Below are 14658 nucleotides of genomic sequence, written 5' to 3'. Positions count from 1 at the left end.
ATAATACATAATACAAAATGTGTAATAAATAAAATTATTTTTAAAATTATAACTTTGAAATATACCAGGATAATCAATTTCCCTAAACGTAACTCTAAAAACGACTTAACGAGAAAGCAACTTATTTTAATATATTAATTAATAAACAAATCCCTTTCTTCCTTCTTGCGCCTGCCGGAGAATCGGTAATTGACCGCAGCGACTCGGAAGATCAACACCGACAATCGTTTTCGAATGATATTGTTTTTTTTTTACTCTTCGGTTGGGAACGATGTTTCGTTCATGTTGAAATTTTGTAGGGAATCCAATGTTTGAAGTGGCGTGATTGATTACTATCATTTATATTTAACTTTGTGATTTATTGAGTTGGTATACGCAACTGCAGGCAGATATATACATAGAGGAGAAAATATGTGGGCCAATATGCCATACTGTTCGGATATTGCTTGAAAAATGCCGTCCGTCAATGTAATTATATCCGGTGGCTAATGTTACAAGTTATGTAAAGAATTTTGAACAGTTCGGTGTCGGAAACTGTGCTATATCATTGAGAATACGAGTTTATGTCCGAAAGGAGGACTATTTGTCACAAAAAGGTAAGTCCAGTGTTCTAGTAGTTGCAATTATCTTGCGTCCTGGAAGTGTTGATTTAACTGATGGCATAGCGGAAATAGTTGGGCGTGTTAGATGAGCTGGAGACTTCAATACCTCAATTTATACGTCAGGTAAATCCTCAAGTTCCGTGTGTTAGTTAAATGAACTGAGTAAAGTTACGCATCTTAAATACATAGGTTTGATGTCCCAAACAAGGTTTCTTATGCGTCCTCACTGCCTTCTTTGGAATGACGGGTACGCATCTTAAATACATAGGTTTGATGTACCAAACAAGGTTTCTTATGATTCCTCACTGCCTTCTTTGGAATGACTGGAATCAATAATGAAGCTTCCTTTACCTCAGTGATGAATAAGAATCATCTCTTGCTTATTCACAATGCGAAGGTAGAAATTGTTGCGGTCATCTCAGTGAAGTGTCAATTACTAACATGCTGTCATCTCAGTCAATGATTAAAACGTACCATAAAGAAGTTGATTTTGCATCCTTTGGGTTTATTGTTGGACATTAAGTTTTTAGCTGTTACGGCTTCCTTTACATTGAAAAACCTTTTTTGGTGGACATCAAGTTTTCATTAGTGAGAAGTGACAATGAATTTCCTTATTAGCTGTTGTACATTTTTCTTGACATAGAAAAAACATGGAAGTGATAGGAGTTCACCTTGCTTGACTTAGTTATGTATTGGTTTAATTGGTCGATAACCAATTTGGGCAGCCAGAAAGTATTCTTTTGGGCTATTTATCACTTCTTTCTGGATATCACTTCATCATTTGAACAAAGTCTTGTACCTGGTGTTTTTGTTTGGGTGGATGCAAGGTTCACTCTTCCATTTGTTGCAGTCAGTGAAGATAATGAAAGATTTTTTGAGACTGGCTCACAAAAATACTGCGAAAAACTTGGAAATTAGCAAACTGTGTATATGTTCAATGTTGTATGTAAAGAAAGATGCACTTGTGTCGCACTTTGAAGATGCACTCGAGTTGCCAGGTAATTAACATCTAGTGTCATAACTCATAAATATTTAAAATTTTGGTATTGAACAACAGTCTTTTAAATATAAATATCTGCCTGCACAGATTTGATTATAAACATTTGGTAGAAACAAAGTTAAATTCAGACAAAGTAATTTTAAACTTCCTCCAATTAATAACTAATATAAACATTACTTCAGTTTAGCTCAATAATACAAAAACTTAATTATTCTAAGGTTGTAAGATTGACAATGAATTCTGTGCTATCTTTGGATGATGATGGATGAATACATTGCTGAAGAATCTGAAGTTCCAGCAAAGAATGAAATGGATTACGATGATTTTCAGTTGGCTAATGACGGAAAACCTTCTCTTCCTCCTCATGTTTGGCACAAGGTGCTCATCCAAGATGTGGAACACCAAAACTTGCACAAGACGGGCTGCAATTTACTAATCCATACCATGATCTTCATATGGTAAGTGCAGCAATTTATTCTTGAGGTTTTTATCATTTGAACAAATTCTTATACCTAGTGTTTTTTGTTTGGGTGGATGTAAAGTCTATTTGTTACAGTAGGTAAAGATTATGGAAAAATATTTCAGATTGGCTCACAAAAATACAGTGGCAAGCTGAGTGTATGTTGTATGTAAAAGCAAGATGCACATGTATTGCTCGATGAGGATGCACGCGAGTTGCACTGTAATTAACTCCTGGTGTCATAAATATTTCAATTTTTGTATTTTAAATAAGAGTTGCATACTGATATTTCATATTTGTCTATTGGTAAAAACCATATATAAGAGTTTGAATTTATATTAATGTTGTTGATAACAAATACATTGAACATAAAGATATTATTTGCTAAATGATACAATTCGAACTATTAGTATTATAAAATGCCACTGTTACTATTATTATTGTATTAAGTGAACTTTTGTATCTTAAATATCTACTATCTTGTGAAAAATTGAATCATGGTCAAAGTTCTTTCACCGCGTAAAAAATGAAGAACCTGGAAAATCTAAAAAAAATATTTGTTAAGATAAAAAGCGAATTAATATTCTTTTTGAACGTGCACTTTAAATAATTTAATTTTTTCATATTTATAGTCTCTTACTTATTATTTTAATTTGACATTTTTGATAAAGTTTCTAAAACATACATTTAACACTATTTTCCAAAATTTTGCCATATTTAAAATGCAATCACGTGCATCACACGTGCATCTTGTTAATACTAAAAAACTTCATTGATTCTAAGGTTGTAAAATTGACAATAGATTCAGTGCTTTAGATGAAGGTGGATGGATAAGTCCTGCTGAAGAATTTGAAGTTCCAGCAAAGAATGAAATGAATTAAAGTGATTTTCAGTTGGCTAATGTCAGACAACCTTCCTTCTCTCATGTTCTGGCACAAGTTGCTGATCCAAGATGTGGAACATCAGAACTCGCACAAGACGGGTTGCAATTTATCCAATTCATTCCACAATCTTCATATGGTAAATGCAGCAACTTTTCTTGAGGTTTTTATCATTTGAATAAATTCTTGTACCTACATTTTTGTTTGGGTTAACGTCAGGCTCATTGGTCTATTTGTTATGGTCGATGAAGATAATGGAAGAGTTTTTCAGATTGGCACACAAAAATACTTGCAAACCAGCAAACTGCGTGTATATTCTATATAAAAGCAAGATGCACGTGTATCGCACGATGAAGATGCACGCTAGTTGCATGGTAAATAACCTCTGATGTCATAAAAATTTAAATTTTTAGTTATTTGAATAAGTCGCATGCTAATATTTGTCTCCTAGTAAAAATTTTAATTTAGACAAATACATAAAATATATAAAAGAAATATATTATTTGCTAAATGCTACAATAAATTATTAGTATTATATTATTATCATATTAAGTAAACTTTTTTATCTTATCTATCTATCATCTTTTGAAAAAATGTATCATGGTCAAAGTTATTTTACCAACTAAAAAAATGAGGAATATTGAAAAGCTAAAAAAATATATGTGAAGATAAAAAATATGAATTAATATGCTTTCGATAGGAAAAAATTTACATTTATGTATTTTGAATTATTTAATGTTTTTCTTATTTATACGCTCTTGTATATTATGTTTATTTGACATTGTAGATAAAGTTTCTAAATCATAATTAATTTCAAAATTGTACAATTATAATCATTAACATATATTTAACACTATTGTCCTAGTTTTTGCTATTTTTAAAATGAAATCCCATGCATCATACGCAGATATTGCTAGTATCAAAAAATATTTATTGGTTCTAAGGTTTAAAAACTGACCATGGATACTGCTATCTTTAGATGATGATGGATAGATACATCCTGCTGAAGAATCTGAAGTTCCAGAAAAAAATGAAATTTTTTACATTGATTTTCAGTTGGCTAATTTCGGGCGGCAACCTTCTCCTCGTGTTCTGGAACAAGTTTCTGATCCAAGATTTGGAACATCGAAACTCGTACAAGATGGGTTGCAATTTTTCCAATTCATACCTTGTTCTTCATATGGTAAGTGCAACAACCTTTTCCTGAGGTTTTTATCATTTGACCAAATTCTTGTACCTGGCGTTTTTGTTTGGGTTGATGTAAGGCTCACTGGTCTATTTGTTAAGTTGTAAAGATTATGAAAGATTTTGTCAGATTGGCTCACAAAAATTCTGTGAAATATTTCCAAACTGGCAAACCACATGCATATTGCACTGGTGCCCAATGCGTGCTTATACACTTGAAATAATTATTTAAACATGAGAAGTTTTGTTATTTTCAAATTAATGAATTTTCTATTTTTTCTATTAGGAGTGATATGGTCGTGTAAAAATTTAATGATAAAGATAAAGATAAACAAATAATTTTAGAAATTTAAAATATTTTTGGATAAGATATTTTGGTTATATATAATTTATAAATTTACTAAAATAGGTTTTTTATAATTATTTTTTATTAAATAAAAATTGAGTAATTTTGTAATTTAATAGGGGTACTTTTGTTACTTAAAAATGTTATATCAAGACACCAAAAATAGTTAGTTTAAGCATCTCATGCTTTATAAGATAGTATAGATGTAAAAGCAAGATGCACTTGTATTGCACGATGTAGATGCATGCAAGTTGCACGGAAACAACTTCTGGTGGTTTAAATATTTCAATTTTTATTATTTTAAATAAGTTGCATATTAATATTAGTCTGTTAGTAAAAATTATATATAAGAGTTGAATTTATAACAAATACATAAAATATATAACAGAAAGATGTTATTTGCTAAATGACATGATTCAAATTATTAGTGTTATTAATATGCTACCGCTACTATAATTATACATTTAGTAAACTTCTGTGTCTTAGTTATCTGTTATCTATTGAAAAAATGAATCACGGTCAAAGTTCTTTGGCCACGTAAAAAGATGAGGAAAATCGAAAAGGTAAAAAAATATTTGTAGATAAAATTTTGGAAAGAAAAATTTTGCGTTAATGTACTTTAAGTACTTTTATGTTATTCCTATTTACATTCGCTTGTATATTTTATTAATTTGATGTTTCAGATAAGGTTTCTAAATTGTAATTAATAGCCAATTGTGTAATTATAATCAAGAACATATGTTTAACACTATTTTCCTAGTTTCTGCTATATTTAAAATGCAATCACGATTCACTTGCATCTTTCTATATTAAAAAATCAATCGATTCTAAGGTTGAAAATCGACCACAAATTCTTGCCATCTTTAGATGATGATGGATGGATACGTCCTGCTGCAGACTATGAAGTTTTGGTGAATAGTGAAGTGGATTTCAGTGATTTTCAGTTGGCTAATACCAGACAACCTTCTCCTCGTGTTCTGTCACAAGTTGCTGATGCAAGATGTGGAACATCAAAACTCGTGCAAGACGGGCTGCAATTTTTCCATTTCATACTACGATCTTCATATGGTAAGTGTGGCAACTTTTTCTTGAGGTTTTTATCATTTGAACATAGTCTTGTACCTGGTTTGTATGTTTGAGTGGATGTAAGGCTCATTGATCTATTTGTTACAATTAGTGAAGATTATGGAATATTTTTTCAGACTGGTTCACAAAAATACTATGAAAAACTTGCAAACTGCGTATATATTATATGTAAAAGCAAGATGCACGTGTATTGTACGACGAGGATGCACGTGAGTTGCACGCTCATTAACTTTTGGTGTTAAAATATTTTTTAAATAAGTTGCATGCTAATATTTGTCTATTAGTAAAAAATCTGTATAAAAATTGTATTTACAAATGCGTAAAATATATAAAAGAAAGATGCTATTTGTTAAATGCCACAATTCAAATTATCAGTTTTTATTAATATGCCGCTGCTACTATTATTATCATATTAAGTAAACTTTTGTGTCTTAATTATGTATTATTCAATTTGAATGACGGTCAAAATTCTTTCACCGAGTAAAAAAATGAGGAACATTGAAAAGCTAAAACTATGTCTGTAAAGATAAAAATATGAATTACTATGCTTTTGGAAAAAATTTATATTTATGTACTTTAATTAATTTAATGTTTTCATATTATATTCTTTTATATACTATTTATTATTTATTTAGACATTTTGGTTAAAGTTTCTAAATTATAGTTAATATCAGTATGGTATGATTATAATCAATAGCATATATTTAACAATGTTTTTCCAATTTTTTCTATAGTTAAAATGCAGTAACCTGCATCACATGTGCATTTGGCTAGTACACAAATTTATTGATTATAAGTTTTAAAAATTGACCATGGGTTCCGTGCTATCTTTAGATGATAATGGAAGGATACATTCTGCTGAAGAATCTGAAGTTCCAGTAAAGAATGAAATGTATTACAGTGATTTTCAGTTGGCTAATATCAGACAACCTGCTCCTCCTGTTCTGGCACAATTTGTGACACAAGATGTGGAATGTCGAAACTCGCGCAAGATGGGTTGCATTTTACCAATTCATAGGACGCTCTTCATATGGTAAGCCTTTAGTTTTATAAGTTACCTTGGAAATATCTGAACATAGCTGCAACTTTTTCTTGAAGTTTCTCGAGTTTTTATCATTCGAACAAATTCTTGTACCTGGCGTTTATGTTTGGGTGGATGTAAAGGTTCATTCGTCTATTTGTGTAGTTGGTGAAGATTATGGAAGATTTTTTGACATTGGCTCACGAAAATACTCGAAAAACCTAGAAACTCGTTGTACGTAAAAGCAAGATGCACGTGTGTTGCACGGTAATTAATGGTGTTATAAATATTTGAAATTACGGTACTTCAAATAAGATGCATGCTGATATTTGTCTATCTGTAAAAGATATATGTAAGAGTTGAGCTAAGTAATATCTATATCTATATATATTTTTTTGGATTCAAGTATCTATATCTCTATGTTATAAGTTTGTGGAAGGTTAAAATTACTTCGATTTTAATTTTGCTTTTCCTTAGTTGTTACACACAAATGTTTGCGGGAAGATATTTATAGAGAGGGAAAAATATATATTCAAGGTACATACTTGAAAATTCTACCCGTGTATGTAATTATAGCCAGTGACTAACGTTAAAAATCAGTTTAATGAAATTTGAACAATCGGTGTTTGGAACTACGCCATTCATTGAGATTACTAGTTTATGCTCTACTGGTAGAACTTTTAACCAAAAGGTAATCCAGTGTTCCGATGGTTCCAATTTCCTTGCCACAGATTCAGCTGGTCCTGGAAGTGTTGCTTTAAATCATGGAATTGCAGAAATTATTGGTTTTGCTAGATGAGCTAGGGATTTCAAGGCACGAGTTTTGTCAATGAAATAAACTGGATAAAGCTCACGCCATCTCAAATACATCAGTTTGACGACCCTGACAAGCTTTTTTATGCATCCTCCCTGTCTTCTTTGGAATGGACGGGATGAGGTAGTAAAGCTTCCTTAATTTTGGTGCCGATTCATGTTGCTTATTCACGATGAGAAGGTAAAATCTTCTTGGCCATCTTAATGAGCTAGCGATGATTAACATGTGCAGCATAGAAGTTTCTTTGAGTTCGTATTGCATTAAACATGGGATTTATTGAAGCACCATTTAGTTTTGTTAAGAAGCGGTAGGACAACTTATTTCAGTTTAGTGGAAATGCTCGTGAGACATCTTTGGAGGAAATGCTCTGTCAAAGAGAAAAATGAAGGATTATATTGAACTTGTTTGGACTCTAAGTTTTCAGTAGCGTGACCAAGAATTTTCTTTTTACCCGCTGTTACAGTTTTTTCTCATAGAAACAAATATTTTTGGTGGGGACCAAGTTTGCATCAGTGTTGCCAAGAATTTTCCTTCTCAGCTGTTGTTACAGCTATCTTTACATATAAAAAACATGCAGGTGATAGGATTTCATTTTGAATGACTTATGTTGTTTAGTTTAGTTGGTCAATTAATCTATTGGACAAGTACCAGTACCGATTGTTCTTTCAGGCAATTTATCACTTCCATTTCATGTCTTTCCTCTAAGCACTTGCCTGGATATCAACTAACAGTTTACCTCATACCAACTTTATGTATTCTTTAAGACCATGATTATTTTATAGCAAATTAACATATGTTCAATTGTCTGCTATTTTTTCTCTTTCCTTTTTTTTTTCCTTTTCTGTATTTTTCTTTTCTCGAAGTTTATGAATTTCCTTGTAATCTTATTTATCTTTTCACTCTTTGATAGCCATCACGGTGAGTGTGTTCAGATACCAAGCTTTTTTGCCCAAAAGCTTTTTTAAGTTTGAATTGAAAAAACACGTTTTTGGTTGGGCTTTTTATTAAAGAAAATAAATGATTATAAAAGACAAAAACTAAAAAATGTGTTTTTAAATGCTTCATCTCCTCTTGAAATTATTTCTATTTTTTTTAAAAGTTCAGTCAAGCCTAATGCTTTTTTATCCAGATTATCTTAACCTTCTTCATCAAACCACATAATCATTACACTTGAATTCCGTCATTGAGTTCCATTAAACTGCAAGTTCAGGCGCTGTTAGCACTAAGTATATTTCACTTTAAATACGTTAGACGTGAAAAATGGTTAACAACTTTTTGTTCTCTATCGTGTATTGTCTGCAAATGGAAAATATTTTTCTTAAAAATGGTGGTTAGTACTTGCTATACTGGTTTTAATGAGTCATCCTTTCTCCCTTCATCAACGAATTGTTGATCATTAATGATCAGTCTGCAAATCATGCTTATTCTATTAACTGAAATTCTCAATTACCCCTTAAAATTTATCATTATGCTAACTGAATGGTGGTTGTATTTCAGAGATATTCAATTATCTGGCAAGTTTATGATCTCCAGAATATCTTTTAAGGAAACACTTTAAAATCTAGATTCCTTGTTATTAGCAAAATGTAAAGCTATAGACATAGCAGTGAAAACTTACAATATTTTTTAAAAAATATTTGCATTCTTAATCAGGACATAATGCTAACAGGATACTTTTACCTAGGAACCTTAAATTCAAATGTATAATATTCTCTATTTGCATGCATAATATGTTTCACACACGTGAGCACATACGCGTCGTTAGCATTCGAGGTTTGGATATGTCGTGTAGTTTTGCAGTATCTTTTAAGGTGGAGCTGGCATTTGCAACCACTGACTCCTGTCTAGTTCTTCAAGATGTTGTCATCTGTTTTAATTTGTTACCAATTGTTTCTGTCTTCAAGCTCTTTCTATTGTCTCACTGCTAAGTTCCATTTCACTGAGTGAATTGTGAAGGAGGGTTTAATTTGTATTTTATTTAGTTTCGACGTGCCAAGTATATTGATCTACTCTGGAATTTGGCAGATCTCTCAATTTCTCTTGTCCAAAGCAGGAAGCATTTTCCAGTCATTAGTTTTGACATCCAAATGGATATTGTGATCAATGGTTGTGGTCCAGTGCTGAGATTAAGGTAACCATAATGACCCCTTTCCTTCTTTTGTTTAACTTGTTCCAAACACCGAGAGTTGTTCGGAAATTATTATTTATTTCATGTTCCAGGATAACTATTGAAGGATGGTTTCCATGGGTTTCAGTGAAACTTGAAGGTATGAATTTTATTAGACTGAATTATTTTTCCAATTTTCTTTTCCGGATAAGGCTGTTGAATTGAGTAATTTCTATCATAGCCTTAATCATAAGATGATATTTTTTCCAAATTACAACTTTTTTGAGGCCCATCATACAGCTGAATGTTCAATTCTTGATTTTGTTAGTATCTGTGTTCCTCCTATGTGCTTGTTAATTAGCCAATACTCGCATGCACACTTATATGTAGTGAGTTAATTGTCTGTAATATTTCATTATTGCATCACTAATTTTATAGCCTGAATCAGGGGGCATTTTGACCTAAGGATTATTTAGGATAATGATTCAAGTTGCCAAAAATATATTTTGATTCTAAGGTTGAAAAATTGACCATGGTTTCTGTTCAATCTTTAGGTGATGAAGGATGGATACATCCAGATGAAGACTCTGACTTTCTGGTAAATGATGAAGTGGAATACAGTGATATTCAGTTAGCTAGTATCAGACAACCTTCTCCTCCTCCTGTTCTGGCAAAAATTAGTGATCCAAGACACGGAACGTCAGAACTCCCACAAGACGGGTTGCATTTTGCCAATTCATACCATGATCTTCATATAGTAAGTCTTTAGCTTCATCCTTTACGGTGCAAATAAATATCAGAATTAAACTGCAATTTTTTCTTAGGTTTCTAGTTAGTATTGAGGTTTTTATCATTCGAACAAATTCTTGCACCTTTTTTGTTTGTTTGGGTGGATGTAAGGCTCATTTGTCTTTTGTTGCAGTCTGTGAGGCTGATGGAAGATTTTTTGAGATTGGCTGTACAAAATACTGCAATGAACTTAGAAACCTGCGGCGTTCTTGCTGGTTCACTGGTAAAGCTTCGTTCTTTTAATTGCTCCCAAAATCCATCCATTATGGTTTCTTATTTGCATCTCCTTGATTTGCAGCGGAATAGAGTTTTTCAAGTCACTACACTCATAATCCCCAAGCAAGAGTCAACTTCATATTCGGTAACTTAAGTTATTATTGTGAAAACTGTTTTGACTCCCAAATGCTCCAGTTCCCCAACAATCAACCACTTTTTTTATATTCTCCCTTTTCATAATGTTATTGTATTTTAATAAAGATTTCTTGTTATTTCCAATAATCTAAAGGAAAATATGTGTTCGGTCACAATCCATTTCAGTTGTTTTGCAGTTTTCTGGTGCTTATTCAGCTAGGATACACAAATTTTTTTTTATCAAATTACTTTTTGACTGAAATACTCTTCATCTATCTGCAGTGCCAGACTTTGAATGAAGAAGAGATTTTTGAGGTTCAAGACAACAACTCACTTTTTTCTCTTGGGTGGATTCATGTACGTCTTAAGTCTAGATTCACTGAAATATTTAAAACTGTTCTGTCTTGTTCGATTACAGTTGGCTTCTTAACATAATTGAATTTTATGGAACTTCTATGACATCAACCAAATGGCTATGTAGAAAACTAGTTCATGGTTAAATTTGAATAACAACCTAATCTGTGTTGCAGTTTTTGAAACATAAACAAAGGAAAAAAAATGGCAATGTTAGTTGTGTTTATGGTTGCTTACTTTATCCTCAATTTGTGAGAGAGACATTTGTTTTTTTAACTTCTATGTTCAGGGCAATGTTGAGTTATTTGTCATCTTTGTGTTAAGTTGATGGCAACATATATGATTTTATATTTGTTGATGTGAAGATTCATGCTCGGCTCCTTTTTTGCTGTTCGTAGTTTGCGATCTTTGGGTTAGCAAAGACTTGTATTCAACTCCTGTACCAGTGGTCTTTCCTGTACCAGTGTGTTGGCATCCATAACAATTTGTCATCTTTATGTTAAGTTGATGACTGCGTGCAAGATTTCATGTGCATTGATTTGAGGAGGCAATCTGTGCTCTGCACTTTCTACTTTTGGGTCAGCTGTGACTTGTATTCAGCTTCAGCACCAGTACCCACATGCATAATCATTTGAGTTTTACCGTATAAGTTTTAAATGAAAACTTTTTTCTGTCGGCTACAAATCCCTCTTGCCTTTGATGACACCTGCCTATTTAATGTATTGCAAGAACCATGTGCTATCTCTGTTTGCATTGTTGTGAATTGTTCCGTGTTTCGCATTTGAAGAAGTTTTTAGGATGCTAATTAATTTCAAATCTGTTTGTCTATCGATACAGATATGGTTATTAAAGATGCTACAAATATGGAATCCATGAGCACATTTGATTACACTTTTGTCTTTCTTCTTGGTTTGCAGACTCATCCATCACAAACATGTTTTATGTCTTCTGTTGATCTGCACACCCATTTTTCATATCAGGTATTATATATTGATACTTTTTTTTGGTACACTTCTTTGACCTGAAGTTAGTACACTCCTAAGAGTCTATTTGGTTTATTAATAGGTCATGTTACGTGAAGCAATTGCAATCGTCATGGCTCCCACAGACAAATCGAGGTAGAATAGTTTGCTTCCAAACTTACCGTATCTTGGAAATTTCCTTTCTTTTCCTTTTGGAATCAAATCGTCTTTGGATGATTTCAACTTCCATATAAATAGTTGCTAAAAGATACATGAAGGAGACGAATGGGGTCAAGCCTGATCTTTGTCAAGTTTCGTCTTTTTTTCTTTCGAAGAAAAATCATAGTATGTATTTGGAGGGGGTTTCAAATCAGGCTTGCTCCACTCGAAAGTCTTTAGTTTGTTTGAAAAAATCCTTTTATTTTGTGTGAATTTACCTTGTTTATATAATTATTCGAAGTTCTACTCAATTAAATATTTAGATCAAATTCAAAATACTATAAATCCCCTCATAAAATATTTAGTGTGAAGAAGGCACATTAATGTGTCCCTCGTGAAAACAGTGTATTTCTTAGTTTCAACGTGATATATTCCATCATGCTGTAACTGTTTATTACAAGTTTTTCTATTGTTTCTTAAATAATCAATGTCCTTGTATTGTTACAGTCCCCATGGAATCTTTCACCTGTCTGATCCAGCTGGTGTGAGGCTGATTCGAAATTGTGAGGAACGTGGTTTTCATCCTCACTACGAGCCAGAGGATGGGAGTCCCATCTATGAGCGCTGCTCCCACGTTTATATTGACCCTTGTTTGAAGCACGATGTCATAGATCTTCGTTGAGTTTTTTCATTTCATTCCATGAATGTATTTAAAGAAACTGCTTGTATACTTATCTATGTAGACAAAGTTAAAAGAAAGAAAAGGTTTATTCATCGAAATATGGCAAATTTATTTACTTGGTAACGTTGAAGATGCACATAAGTTGCACAGTGATTAATTTGAGTGTCAAATATTAGAAATTTTGGTATTTCAAATATCGAAAGTGTAAGCAAGATGCACGAATGATGTACGTAAAAATTAAAATTACTGAAATGCATGTATGTTGCACGTAAAAATTCAAGAAATACACGTATGTTGCACGTTGAAGGTTCGCGTGGATTGAACATTTGCCAATATTAGTTGCGCTTACTTACTCAATTTGCAAGAGAACTATTGGTCTTTTAATCTTCTTTGTTAAGGACAACGTTAGAGTCATTTTTCATTGTTGTATGATGCCATCATTCTGTTGTTTTGAGTAAATAATGTTATGAATTTCAGAAATTTATTCTTGGTCTGCAGACTCATCTACTACAAGCATGTTTTATGTCTTCTGTTGATCTGCACACTCATTTTTCATATCAAATTGAAGTTATTAGTACTCTGCTTAAGAGTTTCTTTGGTTCATTAATAGGGCTAGTGACACAATCGCAATCTTCATGGCACCTTGCTATGTCCCTCGTGTATTTCTTGGTTTCAAAGTGTGTTCTCATCAATTTTTTAAGAACTTGAGAAGCACGTGCAATACTCGTGAAAATATTTTGTTAATTTATACCAAAAAATATTTAAATAAGTTTTTACATATTTGAGGTACTTAAATATTATATTATGTCATTGATTTTCGTTGAGTTTTTGTAAACAAAGCAATTAGCACGTGTTATATATGCACGTAAGTCGCACGTACGGAAAATAATGTTGGTGTCATAAATATTAGAATGATGATGCTGCTTTATATGCATTCTTTGGTATATTTTCTACTAGTGCATGATGATGCTTCTTTATATGCATTCTTTGGTTTATTTGAATTTTTGTAAGAGTTTTCCAATTGTTTCAATGTCAACAAATAAGACTCAATTATGCATTTATGCATTTTCGATGAGTTTGACAATAAACTTATAATTTGGTAGAGCCCAGTAATACGGTGAGTTTTGTATTCTATATGGTAAAAAAATTCAAATTAGTTGTAAAACTATAATAATTGTTAATATTATTTGATGTGTGAAATGAATGGATAAATTTTTAAGTTGATTGCTAAATTTATTAATAGACTTGGACAAAAACATTCAAGTTTCAAGAGTCTGCGTTAGCATATATGTTATTTTTTATAAGAATTTTAAATGTTAATTTTGAACAATGATTGTACATTATCATTTCATGTACAATGGAAAACAACAATAATTCGAAAGTGTAAAGCAAGATGCTCGAATGTTGCATAAAGTATCGAAATGCACGTGTGTTGCACGCAGAGCCATACTTTTGTTCGACGGAGTCTGAAGCAAAAATTTTAAAATGGATCATCTTGTTGCGATAAACAATGATAAAGTTCAGTTAAAACAATAATAAACACAATGACTAATACATAAATACATCAGAAACATTATATTACATAAAAAACAATTAATAAATATTTGAAGTAATTACATTAATAATAATCTTTGTTGTTCGAACATAAGTCTTTATTAACTTCAACTGTGATAAAATTCTTTCTGAATCTTACAAGCAATATAAGTATTTGAAAATAAATCATTTAGTTTTGCCAAGCATTGTAACATTTTCAAAAATTGTCGAAGCCCTATACAATACTTCATCAAGCTAGTTAAAGACTAACTCTTTAACTTCTCCAAACTCAACAAATGCCCCAAAGTCTTTTGATATTGTTTATT

General features: G+C 31.8%; 1 protein-coding gene across 6 annotated transcripts; it reads left to right on the top strand.

Moving 5' to 3' along the window:
- The first annotated feature begins 152 nt into the window (after window positions 1-152).
- LOC142551303 (uncharacterized) lies at window positions 153-12897 on the top strand. Of its 6 annotated transcripts, XM_075660463.1 has the most exons (19): window positions 153-725; window positions 792-810; window positions 890-999; window positions 1453-1600; window positions 1886-2060; window positions 2956-3082; window positions 3195-3317; window positions 4000-4126; window positions 5342-5542; window positions 6395-6593; window positions 9449-9526; window positions 9616-9662; window positions 10057-10259; window positions 10425-10514; window positions 10590-10652; window positions 10925-10999; window positions 11914-11976; window positions 12062-12114; window positions 12625-12897. In XM_075660463.1, exons 3-19 carry the CDS (start codon window positions 922-924, stop codon window positions 12797-12799), a joined length of 2025 nt encoding a protein of 674 aa, XP_075516578.1. In that variant the 5' UTR covers window positions 153-725; window positions 792-810; window positions 890-921; the 3' UTR covers window positions 12800-12897. The 6 variants fall into 6 exon arrangements, with proteins under 6 accessions (XP_075516578.1, XP_075516582.1, XP_075516580.1 ...); XM_075660467.1 differs by lacking the exons at window positions 153-725; window positions 792-810; window positions 890-999; window positions 1453-1600 and having other exon boundaries at window positions 1876-2060; window positions 2846-3082; XM_075660465.1 differs by lacking the exons at window positions 153-725; window positions 792-810; window positions 890-999; window positions 1453-1600 and having other exon boundaries at window positions 1900-2060; window positions 2871-3082.
- Window positions 12898-14658: the final 1761 nt, after the last annotated feature.

Source organism: Primulina tabacum, chromosome 7, assembly GCF_025594145.1.
Source record: "Primulina tabacum isolate GXHZ01 chromosome 7, ASM2559414v2, whole genome shotgun sequence".
NCBI classification, from domain to species: domain Eukaryota; kingdom Viridiplantae; phylum Streptophyta; class Magnoliopsida; order Lamiales; family Gesneriaceae; genus Primulina; species Primulina tabacum.
The sequence above is the reverse complement of the archived record's forward strand: the minus strand, read 5'-3'. Positions and strand labels throughout refer to the sequence as shown.